Source organism: Haliotis rubra, unplaced genomic scaffold, assembly GCF_003918875.1.
Source record: "Haliotis rubra isolate DU_JTF1 unplaced genomic scaffold, ASM391887v1 Scf127, whole genome shotgun sequence".
Taxonomy (NCBI): domain Eukaryota; kingdom Metazoa; phylum Mollusca; class Gastropoda; order Lepetellida; family Haliotidae; genus Haliotis; species Haliotis rubra.
The window spans coordinates 524,477-546,718 of NW_025765192.1; the positions used below are offsets into that span (position 1 = coordinate 524,477).

Genomic DNA, 22,242 nt, shown 5'->3' on the forward strand with positions numbered 1-22,242 from the left:
GATATCACAGGGAATCACATAACAAGCAAACATGACAGCGCCATTTTGGAAGTCACGTTGCTAGAAATAGCCGAAGAGTTTCTTTGGAGCTTGTTTCGAGGAGGACTCAGTATTTTCAATGTAACCTTCCTTCAGGACATGTTTCGGCGTTTTAGGTAAAACAGGAAAAAGATAATGAGTTAGTGAGTGAGTTTAGTTTTAAGCCGCACTCAGCAATATTCCAGCTATATGGCGGCGGTCTGTAAATAATCGAGGCTGGACCAGACAATCCAAGGATCAACAGCACGAACACAATTGGGATACGATGACATGTGTCAACCCAGTCAGCGAGCCTGACCACCCGATCCCGTTAGTCGCCTTTTACGACAAGCATGGGTTACTGAAGATCAATTCTAACCCGGACCTTCACGGGTAAATAGTAATGATGATGATGATGATGATGAACAGAATTAAAAACAACAGCAACAGTATGTTAAGTTGTGTGCAGATACGTGAACTTGGTCTTTGTTAACGAAAGCAACCGGTAACAAACGTTTCACAAAGTGTTCTCGTACTTGGCGATCTCTGCTGAGGTACCAGTCTATGTCAACACTTCTCGTTTGACTCCATCGGTATATCAGGATTCACCTTGTTAGGATACCTCGCTTCCTCCTGTTGAAGCATGTCATGAAACATCGTTTCGCTGCGTTGGATCCAGTCATGGCACCTAGCTTTTTCTTGTTGGAGCACATCATGACACATAGCTTCTTCCTGTTGGATCCAGGCATGACACCTCGTTTCTTTGTGTTGGAACCCACCATGACACCCCGCTTCTTCCTGTTGGAGCCAGTCATGACACCTCTTTTTTTTGTGTTGGATCCAGGCATGGCACCTCGTTTCTTTGTGTTGGGGCCTGTCTTGACACCCCGCTTTTTCCTGTTGGAGCCGGGCATGACACCTCGTTTATTTGTGTTGGAGCCAGTCATGACACCTCGTTTCTTTGTGTTGGAGCCAGTCATGACACCTAGCTTCTTCCTGTTGGAGCCTGTCATGACACCTCGCTTCTTCTTGTTGGAGCCTGTCAGGACACATAGCCTCTTCCTGTTGAAGCATGTCGTGACATCTCGTTTCTTTCTGTTCGATCCAGTCATGACACCCCACTTCTTCCTGCTAGAGCCTTTCATGACACCCAGTTTCTTCTTGTTGGAGCCCGTCATGACACATCGTTTCATTGTGTTGGATCCAGTCATGACACCTAGCTTCTCTCTATTGGAGCCCGTTATGACACCTAGCTTTTCTCTATTGGAGCCCGTTATGACACCTAGCTTCTCTCTATTGGAGCCCGTTATGACACCTAGCTTCTCTCTATTGGAGCCCGTTATGACACCAAGCTTCTCTCTATTGGAGCCCGTCATGACACCTAGCTTCTTTGTGTTGGACCCAGTCATGACACCTAGCTTCTTTGTGTTGGACCCAGTCATGACACCTAGCTTCTTGTTGGATCCATTCATGACACCTCGCTTCTTCCTGTTAGAGCTCGTCATATCCTAATATATGGAAGGCATCGTTGGCATCACAATGCTAATCATTATACTAATATTCCTGATATTGTACTAATCACCTGGTTTAGTGATTGTCACCACAATCACTCCCATGTCTCCAGCAGCAACAGTATTTGTTGTTGTCTTTTATATAACATCACCGTCGGCGTCGTCGTTTCCTACTTGAGTCAGCTTCACAACACTTCATAGTTCATTATCAACGTGGTTGTCATAATATTCTTCATCATCAGTACCGGCGGCGTCAGCATAATCTTTATTGTCATAATTGACGGCGTCGTAGACCTCTCTGTTAGTATCAACAAAAGTACATATCATTACCGTGAGCATAAATAAAACGGATATCAGCATTGACTTTACCGTCCTAAGAAGCAAAGGTTCACATACTCAACCTATTTTTTTCGGCTTCTCCCATTCCTGGTGTCCCCCCACAGTGGTATTGATGGAATATTGCAGAATGAGACGTAAAACTAAACTCACTGACTTTTCGGTTTATGTCTCTGGAATGCAGTACAATGCCGGGCAAAAAAAGGTATACACTTTCAAATTAGACCCAAAATTTCAAAACGTTATCCAAACCTTACTAGGCTGAAAAATGTCGCCTTAAAAACTGCACATTTCAGCTAGGTTCTTAACACAACTATCAAATCAGTATCAAAGACATCACTATCGAATGATAAGTTCTTGTTTGTTACGATCTTAGCCTGAATCACACATTGTAGTGTACCTTCTTTTGCCCGACAGTGTATTACACCGCTGTCGAGGAAATTTGAGTAAACCGATTATCCCAATGGATGTCTGACTACTATACATGTTTTTTCGAAAAGTTGAATGCTGTGATGTTTAATTCATATTGACAAGCGTTATGGTCGTATAGATTATATTCACGGTGAATGCTATTGTCTATAGCGTGTGTACATTGACAAAAGACATTGATTTCAGACTGAGCTGGGTTTACAATATTCCAGCTAACCACATTGTACCTTGAGGGGCTTTAAACTGGGCCTTCAGTGTGGCTAGCAAACGCTGTAACAACTCGGCTAACCCACCGCCCCGAGTATTAGAGTGAGTGAGTTTAGTTTTACGCCGCACTCAGCAATATTCCTGCTATATGGCGGCGGTCTGTAAATAATCGATTGTGGACCAGACCATCCAGTGATCAACAGCATGAGCATCGATCTGAGCAATTGGGAACCGATGACATGTGTCAACCAAGCCAGCGAGCCTGACCACCCGATCCCGTTAGTCGCCTCTTACGACAAGCATGGGTTACTGAAGGTACATTCCAACCCGGACCTTCACGGGTCTCGAGTTTTTTATGTATGATTAAGCAGTTTAAAGTCAACGAATATAACATAGTCACTGAATACATATATTCTTCAAACGCTACAAGCGATAACATTATACGCATGTGACACATTGCTTGTGGATATTGGTGTCGATCAGTCCTGAAGAAAGAGGGTTTTACCGAACCATCTATATTTGTTTGGAGTGGAACCCTTTTTTCCTGATTAATTTCCCTTAGGATTTTAATGAATGTCGATATTAAAATATGCAGTAAAGTGATAGTTGACGGCACTGCATAGAGCATGATCAAGCCATGCCAACATACAGCACTGAAGTCGCCAGGGCTAACAGTTAAAACTGACATAGATAATTATCTATCCTGGTATTGCTTAGATAGATGATACCCGTGAAGATCCGGGTTAGAATATTGATCTTCAGTTACCCATACTTGTCGTAAGAGGCGACTAACGGGATCGGGTGGTCAGGCTCGCTGACTTGATTGACACATGTCATCGGTTCCCAATTGCGCAGATCGATTCTCATTCTGGTGATCACTGGATTGTCTAGTCCAGACTCGATTATTTACATACCGCCGCCATATAGCTGGAATATTGCTGAGTGCGGCGTAAAACTAAACTAACTCACTCACTTAGATGGATGATCAGGTCGAGCCCTAGATTGTCCCGCCAACAAACTTAACACACACACGTACACACGCAACCCCCATCCCCCACCCCACCCCAACAAAAACCCAAGAAAACACACACGCACAAGACAAAACAAACAAAAAAACCCCCCAAAAACAAACAAAAAACCCACCCAAAAACCCACTCCTACAACAATACTTCCATACTAAATACCTTTGGGACCAGCTACTTCTTGGTCTTATCGTCACAATCAGATTCCTACAAATAGCGAAACAAGTAGTCAATAACTGATAAACATTTATATTAATGCCACGTTCCGAATAGATGTTAATCCATTTAACTCATATCTTCCATATAAATAAATTGTGTTTAGTTAGGGGTAATTCACAACATTGTATGCAGCAAATATACATAGATGGCAGTTACAGGCTAATAAACAGACGGATACGGCGTACGATCTCTTTAACCTAAATCCGTAGAGTCATACGTATATTTTAGACGCTTACACTCGCTCGCCGCTATAAACCCGAGTACAGTATATCGACATCGAATTAAATACATCGCTTGTCCGAGGGTTAAAAACGCCCGCAGTCAAGTCTCGTAGAAATGCAATTTATATTGACGGACACGAAAGGTTGCGTTTCCCCGAAGGAGCATCCGGCTCCGTCACGTGACCGATTAACATGGCCGATCCACGGTAAACGACAGGCTTCACTTTCCTTTCTTATGTACGAGGCTTGAGGCACATACGGGAAGCGTTCAGATAAGAGAATCGGTTGAAACGGCAGTCCCGGCTTTTTGTTTTAGTACAAGTTGACGAAGCGAGTATGAGGGCAGAGGTTGTTCAGGACCTGTTAGTAGAGCGAGTCCACGCCACAAAGGTCACGATTTCACGTACATTTTGAAAAGATCCAAATTCGAAATGTAAACGAGTAGGGGAATGGCTGGGGTATTGGTGGGAGAAGAAGGCGAGCTTCTTTACAAAGAACACGTTCCATATTGCGTCGCGGGTTGAACAAATTCTCCGGCTTGAATAGAGAGATATTTGGGCTTTATTCGCGGAACTTGGCAGCCAGGCTGGTTTTCAAAATGACGCTTTATTATTCATTAACACGAATATCGCCTCTATAGCTCCAGCTTGCCTACTGATCGTATTTCTCGCCAACGGAGCAGTGGGCTTAATTTTTTTGTACGTTATTGAATCTTGTTACGTGCAGTTGCTAACAAATATACGGCTATCAAAGGTTGATCTCACTTTGAAATATTCGATGTCCGCATATGCTTGTGCTTGCAAATAGTGTGCGTGCTTTAGGCGGAAAAACCTGTATGTCGTGTACCGCGCGTTTCACGTCCTTTTCCCCGTGCTCACAATAATGATAACGATCATCATAATGGCAGGTAATACACGGGTGTCGCAACTGAAACGAATATTTGTTAAAATGTTGATTTTATTTTTATTTCAAAAGGACGGAATGGTTTGGTTTTGATGACAGATAACAGTTCGCATTGGCAAATTTACGTTATGGAAAATTGATTTGAATGGTGTTTGACACGCCAGGAGGTAACGGAGACACAGCTCTGAGAGATGTGAAACGTAACTTCCTCGCTACTACGTACCACCACCACCACCACCAGTGGCGGTGGGATAGCCCAGTTGTTAAAGCGTTCGCTTGTCACGCCGAAGACCTAGGTTCGATTCCCCACATGGGTACAATGTGTGAAGCCCATTTCTGGTGTCCCCGCCGTGATATTGCTGGAATATTGCTAAAAGCGATGTAAAAGTAAACTCACTCACTCACAAGTGAATAATTTGTCTTGTCAATGCATGTGTTTGTGAAGCATACCTACGGCGATAAGGTGGGCGAACACCGGGTGTGATTAGTTTGATCAGGATTCATGAATTATATGCTTATGATAGATAAGCGGCGTAAAACTAGATTCACTCACTCACACACATCACCACGTCTCCTACTGCTGCTACTGCTACTATAACGACTACTACCTCTACGATTCTACAACTCTACGACTTCGACACATCGATTGACACAATGACTACTATTTCTTTACTGACATAACGACTACCTTTTCCACACTGACACAACGACTACCATTTCTATACTTAAACGGTTTGGTAATAATGAGAAAATACGCATTAAGCGCTACTTTATGTTTTCGCACGGTCGCAAATATCTGAGGAATGCACTGAAAACACGTGGACACTTACCGACTTCATCCTCTTCAATTACATGAAGCCAATGTCTACACTTTCTGAGCTATATATGACATCTACCTTCCAGGTCTATTGTCGTCATCGGCAATTTGCAATCGATCGAAACAAAATCCGAGTAGGCGCGTCAGAAAGCGTCGCTGATGAAAACATGTACCGCTCTGGTCGATTGTTATTTATGAGCTATATAGCATCATTACGTACACAATTATTCTACAATTGTATTCCATCCATTAACGACCAAGATGCATTTAATGTGGGAAAATAGGAATGTGTCTATATGAGATATGGATTTAAGTAAATAGGTGTTGTGAAATATTAATTAGAAATAGTATTTATATCTGTCATTATGCAATAACAAGATCCCAGTGGTGTGTGGAACAATCAGACTGTTACACTGTAACCTAAAGCTCATCAACAACGTTGATCGGATGAGTGAGTGAGTAACAATAGTCGGATGAGTGAGTGAGTAACAATAGTCGGATGAGTGAGTGAGTAACAATAGTCGGATGAGTGAGTGAGTAACAATAGTCGGATGAGTGAGTGAGTGACAATAGTCGGATGAGTGAGTGAGTGACAATAGTCGGATGATGAGTGAGTGAGTAACAATAGTCGGATGAGTGAGTGAGTAACAATAGTCGGATGAGTGAGTGAGTAACAATAGTCGGATGAGTGAGTGAGTGACAATAGTCGGATGAGTGAGTGAGTAACAATAGTCGGATGAGTGAGTAACAATAGTCGGATGAGTGAGTGAGTAACAATAGTCGGATGAGTGAGTGAGTGACAATAGTCGGATGAGTGAGTGAGTAACAATAGTCGGATGAGTGAGTGAGTAACAATAGTCGGATGAGTGAGTGAGTGACAATAGTCGGATGAGTGAGTGAGTGACAATAGTCGGATGAGTGAGTGAGTAACAATAGTCGGATGAGTGAGTAACAATAGTCGGATGAGTGAGTGAGTGACAATAGTCGGATGAGTGAGTGAGTAACAATAGTCGGATGAGTGAGTGAGTGACAATAGTCGGATGAGTGAGTGAGTAACAATAGTCGGATGAGTGAGTATAACAACGAGTAACAATAATACTGTGGTTTATCTACTCATTTCTTACAAACCAACATAGTCTGTCGTTCAGACCCTGAAGCAAATATATCCAAGAAAGCCCACGCAAGTCTAGAAAATGTGGCAAGTCTAGATTTCCACAGCTTGTCCCTGGGCTCCTTTTTATTATATTATATTTTCTTCATTATGAGCTTTTTTTCAGTAAATATGTTCATTTCAGAGACTAGTTGCTAGTCTGAAACCAACACTACTTGTGTTTTTAACCGTTCGGTTAGGACCCGTTTCATTGAAGTTCATTTTACCAAAAGAAGGATCAAATATTTCATAACGATTGGATAAAAAACGATTTCAAGTTTCTTTCTTCTGGTACTATTCTAGCGCTATTGCTAACGAACTCTCATATCGCCCAAACAGTCTTTCCGTCTTCTTTCAGGTTTTCAGAGCTTTATTTTGTATCTCTGCAGCCAAGGAAACATGCACACCTGTCAGTTTAGCAAAGTCAGTCTCCATCAACCAGTGAATTATATCTCATTCTATTGTTATAAATACCCGTCAGCCATTAGCTGCCATAACTTCGTTTCGGGAGTGACGTCATCACCGCCATCGCTACGATCTCCGTGCCCAGAATGGCTCCCGCTCATACGAGTTATTGGAATTAGAACAGCCCACGTCGTGAACTGGTAACGGGCTAAAACAAAAGAAACTGTGGTAGTTATACTGGGCTCAGCTTTGGGTAGTTATCAGGATGGAATTGAGTAGTGAATCACTAGATAATCCAGGTTTAGTTTGGTTTCGTTTGGTTTTTGTTTTACGCCGCAATATTCATTGGGATTCGATGACATGTGTCCACCAAGTCGGGATTTGGGTGTCGGGTGTTGCATGTTATGTGTCGGGTGTTGGGTGTTGCATGTTATGTGTCGGGTGTTGGATGTTGGGTGTTGGATATTGTGTGTCGGGTGTGGGGTGTTGTGTGTCGGGTGTTGGATATTCTGTGTCGGGTGTGGGATGTTGTGTGTTTGATGTCGGGTGTAAGGTGTTGGATATTATGTGTCGGGTGTTGGATGTTGGGTGTTGTGTTTGGTGTTGGGTGTCGGGTGTTGGGTGTATATTGCTGGACAATCTCGTGTAATTGAATGAACATGCGTCGGCTGCATCTCGTAGCAACAGCTTATCGAATAATAGCGTGTTTTACACGTGTAGGCGAGCTGTTGGACACATTTCTGTTGGGTGTGTAAATAAACACGTATATTTGGCCTCAATAGAAACCTCTTGCCTTTCCAGCGTCGAGAAGCTGCACAGTTCAAGTCAATAGTGAAATGTCAACATTACACCTATGTTAAACATCCCTTGCTAATATGTCACGTAATTGTGTTACGGTTGACGTTCTTATCGGCTTGTTGTGTGAGTGCACTTCTACATCACCAGATGGAGCATATACACTCCAGGTGGGCTTTATGATGCTGAAGAAAATGGAAATTGAATTGCTACTGTTTGCGCTATCCCAGTTTCCTGTTCCATTGAGATGAACATAACGACCATACTTAATACAGTCGTACAGCAATGGAGTGGAGTCCTGAATATATCCCCGTAATCGTTGATGTAATAGAAAGTAATACGGTTTTATTCCCTCAAATATGAATAGACGAAACCTGTTTTAAGATTAATAGAACATGCAAACAACAACAACAACAACAACTACATTACTACCAACAATGATATAATGCGTTAGGTGTTTCTTATAGTTTGGTTACCAGTCATTGGAATTTTAGTTGTTGCAGATATTTCTTTGTTATTTAAATCTATAATTTAACTTGCCAAAGAGATCTCTTAATATTCCGATATAATTATAGGCTGTCTGTTTGGCCACGCTATTTCCTCCCCGCCAGCGCGTGATGACAGGCCAGCGTGTTAAACAACTCCAGATGAATTAAGAATAGGTTTGTACACTGCGCGGTACTTTTGTCGTTAACCGAAACTGCATTTCGAGTTTTAATGATAACCGACCAGACCCCACGGCCCGTTGTCAAGGATACGGGGACGACCGGAACGGGACGGTGTATTCTAAATTTCCTTCTCCTCGAGTTACGATCGCGCTACAGCTTGCCTAAAACGAAAGGCAGACATTTGCAATTGACGCAGTTTCTGAGTGGGACTTTCAGCTATGTAGACGCCACACAAGTGCTTGCCCTGGGTTGCGGGGAAAGGGATTTGAGAACGCAATGCCTTCTCGAAATGCGGAGCCGTAACCGGATGTGCGTGTGTGAAAAGGTCGGATTTGATCGATTCACGTCGCGTAGGGATATAAAAGAGGGAACAGGCGTACAAAAACACAGATGGAAAACACACGGCAAGGGTAAATAATTAAAGTGAGCCCCGCCGACTAAATCTTCTCGTGACAACGATTTTTCTCGAGTGAAATTAAATCGACAACACGCGGAGTCACCATTGTACCGTCAAATTAACTAAGGGTCTGTAATTTAGCTTGATAGAGTACGTAAACACTGACGGTCGGGGTTGAGGCTTGATGGACCATCATGGCCGTTGTAGCCATGTTGTTTTGGGTGTGGCTTGAAGAGTTGTTACCCAAAACGAAAACGGTCTGATGATAATATACATTTGATCTACATCATGCACGGTTTAGTGTTATTCCTTTTAACATATCACATTTTTTTCGTGAATTCAAGCTTACGTGCGCTTTTATGCATGATTTTCTACTGATTTTAGTTTGGCGTAAATATCACATCTAGGGACGGAGGAGATGAGTTTCACAAACTGCACCCATCAGGGAACTGTGACCAACAAGACCTTTATCTGACACGAGCAGGGTGTCGATGTTCATTTCATCACGTTTTGGGTCCGGAGGTTGTTGTGGTGTTTATGTTCAAGATCTACAGATGATTATAGCATCACACGTTCAAGTAGTTCCTGTATGACGAATCTAAGTGTGTCCTTGAGGGTGGAATTTGTCGAGATAAAGACAGAGAGCGACATCCATTCGACATTTGTTAACACTTCCAATGAATAGATAGTAAACAGAGGTTACTTAAAACTTTGATTACGATCAGATCCTGCTAGGAAGGAGATCCATAGAATGCCGCATAACATCACGGGATGTCTATACTTACATTTGCTGTAAACATGTCGGTGCATTGCGAACTACATATCTTGTAACATTCAGTTTCGACATCAGGGAAACTGTAGTGAATGAAATGCTATTTCGCTGTTGTTTTGGAGACCTATAATTTTTATTTCAACTTTTTTATTTTTGTGGGCTTCTTGGGAGTTGGTCAGAGGGAATCGGGGGAAGGTCACCACAATATATGGCGACCTGTATAAGAGAGTGAGTGTAGTTTACGCCGCACCCAGCAATATTTCAGCTATATGGCGGCGGTCTGTAAATAGCCTAATCGAGTCTGGACCAGACAATCCAGTGATAAACAGCTTGAGCATCGATCTATGCAAATGGGATACGATGGCCTCTATGGGAGCGTTAGATGATAATAAATACATGTCGGAAAGGGTATTATATATTTAAACATTTTTTTGTATTTTGTATTTTCAGGGGAAAATTGCACAAAAGCTCGGGGAAGGTCTTAAAAAATAAAGAAAACTTTGGGGAGGGTCGCCATTTTCAGCCAATCCTTATCCTTACCGGAATGAGAAGTGCCTTAATTCGATCTGTCTAAGTCTACCATACATACAATAAATCCTTTAAGACCACACCAACGGTACTGGTTGTTTACTATCTATCATCTATGTCATGTTAAATTACCGTGACTGTTGCATGTATAAATAAATCGATGGAACTGCCAAGGGGAATTGCCAACGGGAATTTCGATATTTAAAATATGATTGATGTGTTTTTAAAATGATATATACAGTTTCTGCACATTCAATCCGACGTCATCACTACGCAAATCGGTTTTAAATTGGGCTGGTTGGATATCATTTGTGCGAAAACCTTTCTGAATATCAGGATCGAGGCGATCGTTATTACAATAAGCGGCATCGATCGTGCATGTATTATTAATTGTGTCTCGAGCGTGATGTATGCAAGAGCATCGATATGTGTCACCCTGCTATGTCGGAATAAGATAATGCGATTAGATAGGAAACACCGAAGTAACGCCATCAGATCGGTCTTAGTTTCCTACCCTTTGACTGGTAGTGGTAAGTGTGACCTTGAAATGTTGGTTCCTGGCTTTAAATTGATCATTTAAAGATTGAATTTGTGGTGCTATTAAGTGAGTGAGTATGGTTTTACGCCGCTTTTAGCAAAATTCCAGCAATATCACGGCGGGGGACACCAGAAATGGGCTTCACACATTGTACCCATGTCGGGAATCGAACCCGGGCCTTAGATGTGACGAGCAAACGCTTTAACCATTAGGCTACTGGTTTCCCCGGTGCTTATAGACACATAATTTATGGAATACGACGTTTCGGAGTATATTCTTACTCGTTCATCAGGTGAATCAAAAGAAGAAGTCGACATCCATAAATTCTCGCCTTTAGTTTGTGATATTTCCAATAACATGTCATAAAATATTTGTAAAACTTTGTTCGTTGTCTCCATGATTACAAGTTTATATGCATCACATCATAATGCCGTTCAAAGTCTCCAGATAGCACGGTCGTCTTGGCTTCCGCCAATCGTTGTATAGAATTGCGTCTTGTCATCGTGGGTTCGAATCCAGATTCCCTTCTATTTTGATTCTTGGTTTGACTGCACCAGACCTGTGCTCGTGGGTTCTGGTATGGAACGTCTATGACCAGAGCTGTCATCTTGCTTTAAACTGACACGCCTAGAATTATTACTAAAATCAGAGCCTCCTTCTTCCGAACTCAGTCACCGATATTTTATTGGGTGGGCACACCCTTCGTGCCGTAATAACGGCGATTTCATCGACATAGCCGTGTTAAGCCGGCCAGGGAGCAAGAACCAAGTACCGTGCAAGCACAACCTAATACGATAACACATCTGGCTCTCTTCCACAAAAGTATCTTTGCCTTAAGATGGAAGTTACTCCCATACTTAGAGCAGTCCCTGTAATTAGCTTGCTTTTTAGAACGGGGCTGTTCCCAGATTGTATGGCCGTGACCTACATTGTGGTAATATAAAATGTAAAACATCAACGCCAGATTTTAATCAGTGTAGATTCACCCACATAGGTCAAAACCGTATGAAAGGATCGCTGAAAATCTGTGATGACACCATACGTTCAGTATTTACACATTTCAAAATGTGATGCTCGTTGATTCTGATCGTGATGCATTTTGTAACAGTGCATGTTTCAACATCGCAAACACTGTACATAACGATTCTCTTGGGTGCAGTTTTGCATTAAGTGGAGATTACAAAATGTATTTTTAAAATTATAAACAGACACCGCCAACAGTGATATCAAAATCGGGCAACAGGGGTTTCGTGCAGAACATATAATTGGCTATAACCAACAGCGCAGTAACGCCAGTTGTTATTCCCAACAACCTGGTATTTCAGGTTTATAACGGTTTATTGGAACTGTTAGCCTGAGTCACACAGTCTTTGAACCACATTTTTTCCCTTCCGCCGAACCTTTTCTGCAATGCAAAATCCTTAAATGAATCAAGTCTAGATGTCCTCTTAATCTCCCAGCTGGCTGGGGCTCCTTTTCAATTTAAATGGAGTATGTAATTTTTATTAAAACTTTATACCTTCCGAGAGTGTTAGTCTCGCGATACTGAGTGCAATAGATGTGTTATTAAAGATCCCTTGACGATGTGCTGCGTCATTGTTGACTCACAAGCGTTTACGTTTAGGACAAAAAAGAAATGTATTTAATATGTTGCATAGGCTCTTTACAGTGTCCAAAGAGTGTCACGTTAGCTGCCCGGTCGTAACATATGACGTTTAAAATGATACTTGTTGTCGCCCTGCCTGGCGTTGGTTAAGGAACTAGAATAATGACTGGTCTGTTCGGAGTCAGTGTAGTGTGATTAACTGAGGTGTCCGTATTAAAGTGCAGTATGGTGTCACAGTACGGTGAGAGGGTGAGTATGGTTTTACGCCGGTTTAACAAAATTCCAGCAATATCACGGCGGGGGTCACCAGAAATGGGCTTCACGCATTGTACCCATGCGGGAACTCGAACCCGGGTCTTCGGCTTGACGAGCGAACGCTTTAACCACGAGGCTACCCTACCGCCCTATCACAGTACAGTAACACAATAACGACTTAAGTCCGGACACACACACACGCACGCACGCACGCACGCACGCACGCACGCACGCACACACACACACACTGATGCAAAGCGACGGTAGCGATCGTAACTGTCATACCTTACGCTTACCTTACGTGCCTATGTACGTTAATGACAGGAGGAACGTTGTGACGAACAAACGGACGCATACACCACAAATGTCTTCTGAGACTGAGTTGTGTCCCTTATAACTGCCAGGATCCACTCAAAATCCGTTATATATCCCGACTCTGATTGGAACCATGCTTGGGCTAATGGACGTCACAAATGAGCATACATCCCCACTTGTACAGCTTGGAGCGTTTCTCGCATGTATGAGCACCGTTATAGAGCTGGAAGATTGTCAGTGAAACTACTCACGCGGGGTTCTCGACTGGCCTTTCATCTTGATGTCGTGTCATATCGACATAGGCAGTGTCACGGGTTGGGTAATGGGATTCGGTGCATTTACAGAACCAGAATCTCATGAAGTATAGTGAGACGGGCCCGAAGTAAAGAAATCCGATTGTTCGTCAAATTCCAATAATGATACCTTCTCCGCCAACATCAAGCAGATAAACTGTTTCTAATAAATGACTTCCCCTCTTCCTGCATTGTCAATTTTATCTTTTTTTCTTCTATAGGTATTATTTACTCTACAAAACACTTCTAGTCGATTAACCATCGACGCCGCCGTCTAATGGCTTCAGGGGGGAATGCCTATTCTTGTATGGACACCAATACTTCTATATCGTGTACGTGCAGAAAATAAGATGGCGGACAGTTGACGTAGGGTAATGCGGTTTTACATACTTCCACCCCTGACTTCTAGAGTATCAGACGCTCAACACCAGACATTGTCAGTCTCTCGCCAGACGAAAGGCAATCAATGCATTAATACCTAAAGGTTACACTGTAAATAATGCATAGCGAAGTAAGATATAAAATGGGCGATGTTCGTGCATGTATGACGGCAAATGATATGAATTATCCGCTATCAGTGCGTCCGAAGAGGTTGGCATTTCGGCAATACGTGACAGTAGAAAATCCCGCGATAATTCCGTTGCAAAAATCGATAAGATTTATGTCAAAATAAAATCATCAGCGATTATGTGCCAGGCTTCGCCATAATGTCCCCTGTCCCGCCGATCATTTCATGTGCTAAGCGGTAATTGATAGGGATTTCATTTCGTCACTTGAAGTGGTTTCAAACGAGGAAATCACCGATGGCTCTGCGTCGACGATGTCTCGGTGTTTTGTGTAATGCCGTTGCCAAAGACGTCATAGCCTAGTGCGTGTACCGCGGATGCAGCGACAACTAAGCAAAACATCATCCTATAAACGTTACCGGGGGTCTACCGATTTGCATGAAGTAGGATCAGACCCGGCGTTTGATATTGAAAGACAGACTCGGTTTATTCAGAGCGATGTTTTTGACCATGCATTATTTAGGATAGTTGTCAGGGGTTAGGTTTTGTGATACAGGATAAGCTTGGCGATTACTGCTGTGGCAGCTTCTGAAGCGGGCACGTAGCCAGTTAAGCTCTATTTAATGATGTTTGTTTTCTAACGTATCGATAGGATTGATGCAGGGAATTCCACGGTTGGTCCGTGAGGCTCTCCTTTGTTATTGCACGTTTGTTTGCAACATAACGTTTATATGGCGATTCATGCAGTATGCGTTCGAAACCTACAACCAGGAAAAGCAGGATCTACGTTTCCCCAGATAGGGTTCATAATTAAAATATTATAAACGAACACGCAAATGAATGTATACAATTAAAGGCGAAGCCCGTGAAGATACGGTTAGAACTGGTCTTCAGCAATCCATGTTTGTAAGAGGCGACTAACGGGATCGGGTTGTGAATCTGGCTGACTTGGTGGACACATGACATCATTTCCCAGACAATCCAGTGACCAACAGCATGAGCATCGATCTTCGCAATTGGGAACCGATGATATGTGTCAACCAAGTCAGCGAGCCGGACCACCCGACCCCGTTAGTCGCCTCTTACGACAAGCATGGGTTCCAGAAGGCACATTCTAACCCGGACCTTCAGGGGTAACAGTTGTGTCGAAGTAAAAGTCAGGACGCTGCGTATATCCCTATTTATTCATCACTTTCCGGTTGTGTCGAGCCTTCCCTTCAACCTCGACACAACATTGTTTGGCTGTATTCCGTCGACTCGTACTCAGCCCAGCAAATAGTTTCAGCGTAAACAATCTACTTATATATCTGCTTGTCAATATTTTAGTGTACAAGATAGCCAAACGGTTCACATATTTCCATCATTTTGAACGCACGGTCATATATTTCTTTGGAATGATAAATATCAAGCTTTGTGAAGGAACGGGGCTATAAATACCCTATGACAATTTTGTCGTAAATGTCCCGCACATCAATGTATTTGCAAGACAATCATATATGTGCATCCACGCACATAGACGCTCTCTGCAAAGCGAAAGTAAAACCTTCCGGCAGTGTCCACGTGGAAGTAAGTCGTAATTTATTGCGTACGTTACTTTAAGAACTTCCCTGATGAGGTAACACTAGTCATGATTACGTGGTGTCTGGGGTCGGTATTTACATGATGGATTGGGCAAACTTGAATAGGATACTTACCACAGACACTAAAAGCTACGTGAGTGAGAGGTTGGGTTAAACGACGCTTAGAACAGGATGTCCGTTATATCAAGGCGTGCTGGATAACGACAACCAAGACAAGTGTGGGCATGTGAAATCTAGGTGAAACCCACGGTGGTGGCAAAACAAGGATTGTAATTTTGGTTTACCAGGTGTTCAAACCCGCGACAAATGGTTGGGTTCAAAGTCACTTAGAACAGGAATTCAGTTAAATGAGGGCATGTCAGTTTAACACGAGGAAAGCCCACAGAGTACAAGTGAACATCGGTGTTATTTTGGTGAAACCCCGGCCACTGGGTACCAAGAATTCTGACTGGGGTTAACCGGGTATTGAACCTGTGACCAATAATTATAATTGAGTTTACAGTTAGGAGACGCAGTACGCCATTGAGGCGTCCTTGTATGTTGGGGGCCCTTGATACCGTTAGATAAGAAACTAGTTACGTGATGTGGGTTTTTTAAAAACTAGGTACGTGAATGATAGGTTATGACTACTTCCGGGTGTACAATTATTAGGATTGGGGTGGGGTGTTCGTCTGTTTATTTCCGCGTCAAGGTTGATTTTCGATCCTTCTCTCACCAACTGTATAACACATTTGATCGAAATACCATTACAATGTACGTTGCTCCAGGTGGACTCGATATCCACAGCCATGTTACAGCTACACTAATCCCATATTGCATTTGCGTTAAGCTTTGAACGCTCGGCGTCGGATTGACAAACAATAATATTCGTTGAAATTAAACCTTTATATCAATTTCCACGAATATATGAAGAAAGGGGTCGACATCTGTCGCCATTTTAGTGGCTTTTTCTACATGTAGAAATTGATTAATACGAAGTAACACCTTGTCCCGTCAGTTTAGTGGAATGAAACGCTTGAACATATATATTCGCTAGAACATGTGATGCCAGTGATATATATGATGTCCTACTGGGTTTACTGACAATTAATCCAAATATTTTGAGCCGATTAAATAGGGGAAATAACATTCGTTTACCGGATTACGGCCCCGTCGATAAATGTCAAAACGAAAGTAATAAATATTATGTAAATTTTATGTACGTTTTTCCATCACCTTTATTGACTAGTGTTTTACAAATTGATACGAGTGTAACAGAAAACAGCTGTTGTGATTTGATATAACTAATCGATCAAACATATAGGACAGCACTGTCGAACAACTCTAGAAGTCAATACCTGATACAATCGTAGCATAAAAGTATTGTTATCTACCACACTATTATAGAAAGATTTAATTTATTGAACTTATTTAAATCCCAAACTTATCAGCTCGTACATTTATTTAAAATGAATAGTATAGTAATAAAAATATATAGTAGCCTACCATGACGGACCCGGCTTGAATAAATATAACTAAAGTTCTAACATATTTGACAACTGAAACTTATCTGTTCGTAGATTTATTTTAAAAGGTTCCATGCACCTTCCTCGACTCCAAAGGGACGTATGTGTGCCCGACCTTTAAACACAAAGGGGGAAGTTACAAACCCTTGATAATCCTTGAGTAAAGTTCTTAGCTAGTTTAGGCGTCGCCTTTCGTTCAAGGTTCAACGCCCATTGCAAATTGCAATGACGCAAAGATGTTAGATTTGGTGAATTCGACAGCGTTCACTGGATCGACGTTTTCTTTTGAACATTTACAGGTCATGATTGTCTGTGAGATAGAACGACCTCAGTTACATTTTATGTGGTACACAGGTTTGAAAATCACGCTTGACCGAAGGGTGTTTATTTTTAAATCCCGTTCCCGCGTTTCTCGGCAAAGAAGCAGCATTCTTAAAGCCACACAACAGGAGTTGAAAAAGTCGGTTGTGTAAAATGCCCCGCGGTACAGGAGAGATGCGGCCACGTACTGCTAACTGTGGGTATTTATAGTTGTAATCCCTATTCGGAGGGACGTAGCTTTGGGCGTCGTTCTGCACCTTAGAAGCGCGGGCCAGCTTTAATCACCGTCTCACTCGTTAGATATATGCTGATACCTATCGGTGACGCTCTGAGCCATATGTGGCTAATTAGAATTACGTTGTCGTCAAGCAAAATATTAAAGCTTTTGCACTGATAGTTGGTTGCTAGGCAACGCCACTTCGGTTAGAGATTCGAGCCTCCCCCCGGTTTCGTCTATCGCGCGACGGCGGAAGGATATCTTTCTCCACGTCTGGTCCGTCTACGTGACAATTAATCTTATTTGGAGCGGTCGCCATTTGAACTCGATGAGGCTGCGTGCAAAGAATGTCCTTTGTTTGGGCAGTTTTTCGCTGTAGGCGAGCACCGTCGCCCTCGCCATGAGTTATACCTCCCGACACATAAAACGTTTAGGTTCAATTAGTTTTTGAATTTACAATTTTTAGAAGCTGTTACTAGTCGTTCCTTGTACATTTCAAGAATATCGATAAGGTATATACGACACAACGTAGGTCCTCATGATCTGCCATAAACTGAAATGTAAAATTTTGTGTACTTTTACGAAAACCTATCATCAGCAAGGAAGAAAGAGAAGGCAACATCCGACAATGTACAGCAGACTGAAATATTGAACCATGCCATCTACAGAGGAGTCTGTTGACTGAGCGGTATGAGAACGCAAATATCAATAAATATAGTAATATAATTACTATTGTATTATCACTTTTAGTATTATTTTTATCAACGATAAGAACAATGATGATGACGACGACGAGGTTAACGTTGACGACAATAACAATGCTACTTCTGCTCCTACTGTTGCTATTCAGCAATATTCCAGCTATATGGCGGCGGTCTGTAAATAATTGAATCTGGACCAGACAATCCAGTGATCAACATCATGAGCTTCGAACTAAGCAATCGGGATACGATGACATGTGTCCACCAAGTCAGTGAGCCTGACCACCTGATCCCGTTAGTCGCCTCTTACGACACACACGTCTTCACGGGTTGAATCGAAGAGAAATAAGGGAATAAGAATGAATATCAGATTGGCGGACTTCGGAAGCGTCTGAAATAATACGACTCTATTGACTGAGTGATTCCCGGCAGCCAATTTCTCCCGCTCATAAAGTCTCGGAACTACTTGAGGATGTTAGGGATGTTTGTCTGGAATATTGTGACCGTCTCCGACATCCTAGCAGCAGCGAAGTCTTCGGTTTATGTAACACGCTGTTAGTCCAACGAAATACATACATATCTAACATCAGCGGGATAATGCTGTATTTATATACATAGTATTTCCTCTATAAATGTACAATTAATGTTAATAATTCATGGCACGTGAATCGTAATTCTTGCAACAGCATGATTTGTCATTTGACGAAATGTCTGCAGTATTCAATTACGGATCGGAGTTACCGACAACTTTATATAATTCATATATTCTACAATCTGACAATTTCTTTTTTGATCTATTGTACACACATATCCCGAAGAACTTGAAGAATCTGACATCATTGCACTACGAGGTGGTGAAGTAGCCCAGTCATTCAAGTGTGCGTTAGTCAGATCGAAGACACGGGATCGATTCCCTGTACTCAGTATTATATCCATGGTATCGGTGGAATTGAACAAAATGCGGCGTAAAAACACCCTCAAAATTGCTCTACTGTCCTCATGTGTCAGTCGACATCAAACCCCCCATTCCGGACCTGTGTACAATTGATCTTCAATAACCCATACTTGTGGTAAGAGACGACTAACGGGATCGGGTGGCCAGGCTCGCTGACTTCGTATCCCAATTGAGCATATCAATGTTCACTGTATTGTCTGGTCCACACTCGATTATTTACAGACCGCCGCCATATAGCCGGAATATTGCTGAGTGCGGCGTAAAACTAAACTCACTCACCCACTCGTAGACTAACGGGATCGGGTGGCCAGGCTCGATGTATGTCCTTGTAGGGCTGGGTATTGCAGAGAATTTTCATATTGCAATATATTGCGATGCGAAAGCATATATTGCGATATGTATTGCAATATATTGCAAGAAGTTCTTTTTTTACAAAAAACTACTTATAATCGAGTTAATGCTTGATTTATAAAGCAAAAACACAACAAAATGACCATGCTTGATAAGCTTTAATAAAAACTTTTAATCATGACAAAATAAAAATGTAAATAATATTTGGCACAAATAAAAAAAGGAAAGGAACAATTTATAAAACGGAAATATCCGAAGATTTCCGAGTGTTACGAAGTCTTTTCGTAATGCATGTCAAAATACCGGTTTTCAGTCAGCGTATCGCAATACGTATTGTTTTTTTCTCTGAACCGGTATATACCGGTAAATCGGTTATATTGCGCAGCCCTATGTCCTTGCATCCCAAATGCGTAGATCAATGCTCATACTGTCAATTACTGGATGTTCTGGTCCAGACTCGATTATTTACAAACCGCTGTCATTTGTTGGAAAACCGGAGTCAAACAACCAAACAACAAACTAACAAACAACACGCATTCCTGTAAGTTCAAATAAGGGACGAGTCGGCCTGTTTCACTGGCGCCAATGTCGGCGTAACCTCATTAATGCACCCCAAGCCTTTGATAACCGCTGGTTACGCACTTACTACTACATCAAGTGAACCAACACCGTCTCCATAATAAGGACACTTCTTAATCCGTATGATTTCTAATTCTAACGGTTTTAAAATACATGGAAGTGTGCCTATTACTGGCGTGACGATGTCAGACATGACAAAGTCTCAGTAGTGGCGAACTCGAACATTATTTTCAAGGAAAAACTCAGACACTGATAACCTGCAGCTGATAACAATATCTCAGTATTATTGCATTTATGTTCAAATATGATAAGCTATTGAGAAGTGATCTTATTATATACCTGAAGCGAGCTGTCATATACCTGGAATACTGATTAGTGCGTCCTTAAAAAGCAAACGCACGAACGAACGCACGAACGAACGCACGAACGAATACACAAACATGTAGATTAAGTTGTGGTCCCCGGTTCCAAGTCGTAGTGCTGCATAGACTTGTGTCCCTTCTCACGACCCATTGGTCTGGGTTCGAATTCGACCACATATTGATCTTTAGTAAGCAGAACCATTTTGCTCACAGATTTATCATAAGGGTACGAAAAAACGCCCTGCATCAATTTGGGCTTTCCTCTCACATAAATCTTAAAAGTCATATGACGTTTTAAACACCCGATCGTCGTCATGTGACGCTATAAGCACCTGATCGCCGCCATATAACGTTATATGCGCCTGATCGTCGTCTTATGACCTTATATGCACTCGATCATCGTCATGTAACGTTATAAGCACCTGATCGCCGTCATATAACGTTATAAGCACCTGATCGTCGTCTTATGACCTTATATGCACTCGATCGCCGTCATATAACGTTATGTGCACCCGATCATCATCATGTAACGTTATATAGGCACCTGATCGCCGTCTTATGACCTTATATGCACTCGATCGCCGTCATGTAACGTTATAAACACCTGATCGTCGTCTTATGACATTACATGCACTCGATCGCCGCCATGTAACGTTATAAGCACCTGATCGCCGTCATATAACGTTATATGCACCCGATCATCATCATGTAACGTTATATAGGCACCTGATCGCCGTCTTATGACGTTATATGCACCTGATCGTCGTCGTATGACCTTATATGCACTCGATCGCCGTCATGTAACGTTATAAGCACCTGATCGTCGTCTTATGACATTACATGCACTCGATCGCCGCCATGTAACGTTATAAGCACCTGATCGCCGTCATATAACGTTATATGCACCCGATCATCATCATGTAACGTTATATAGGCACCTGATCGCCGTCTTATGACGTTATATGCACCTGATCGTCGTCTTATGACCTTATATGCACTCGATCGCCGTCATGTAACGTTATAAGCACCTGATCATCGTCATGTAACGTTATAAGCACCTGATCGTCGTCATATGACGTAATAAGCACCTGATCATCGTCATGTGATGTTTCAAACCTCCGATAGCAGTCATATGTTAGTTTTAAATTCCGATCGCCGTCATGACATTTTAAACCCGCGATCGCCGTAGGTCATATCACATTTTAAGCCCCGATCGCCATCATAATGACGTGTAAAGCATCTGATCGGCGTCATATCAAGTCAAGCAATCGGGTCGCCCTCATGTGTCGCTAAACGACACTATCTAATCCATCCATAATTACAGTATCATAAGATATAAACATATTCACCACCTGCCTGGTACAAGTAATTCATTTTAACACTACATACATATCTGCTGTGTTCAGTCAGATGGGATGAACCAGTAGAGCGCTAATAAAACAATCTCGTCCTTGGCCGCAACGTGTGCATTACATACACGGTATAGACATACTGTCAAATGGTGTACACAACTAATCAATATCATGATGCAGTTATTAATATCATTTTTGCGTGATGTGGATATCGTGATGTATTAGAGCTATGAGTCAGAGATCGATCGTCCGTTGCTGGAGACGAGTTATTTAATATGAGAGACGAATATTTAATAAACAAGAACGTATATTCCTTTCCTACATAAAAGGAAAAATATATATTCCAGGTCTGCGCGAAGAATCAACCGTTTTGCTGAATTAAAATAATGAGTGGAAGAGTTCTATATT

The 22,242-nt window shown here is 42.1% G+C and overlaps 1 protein-coding gene across 1 annotated transcript; it reads right to left on the reverse strand.

Annotated features, from left to right (window-relative positions):
* Nucleotides 1-434: 434 nt before the first annotated feature.
* LOC124266647 lies at nucleotides 435-21,961 on the reverse strand. Its single transcript, XM_046701449.1, has 3 exons — nucleotides 21,872-21,961; nucleotides 7,308-7,446; nucleotides 435-1,827 (listed from the first exon to the last, which is right to left on the reverse strand). The coding sequence occupies exon 3, from the start codon at nucleotides 1,521-1,523 to the stop codon at nucleotides 624-626; it is 900 nt and encodes a 299-aa protein (XP_046557405.1). The 5' UTR covers nucleotides 1,524-1,827; nucleotides 7,308-7,446; nucleotides 21,872-21,961; the 3' UTR covers nucleotides 435-623.
* Between the last annotated feature and the right edge of the window lie 281 nt (nucleotides 21,962-22,242).

Bases quoted from the DNA above. Each gene is read 5' to 3' on its own strand.
- LOC124266647 (XM_046701449.1), bottom strand. From the start codon at position 1,523: ATGACGAGCTCTAACAGGAAGAAGCGAGGTGTCATGAATGGATCCAAC.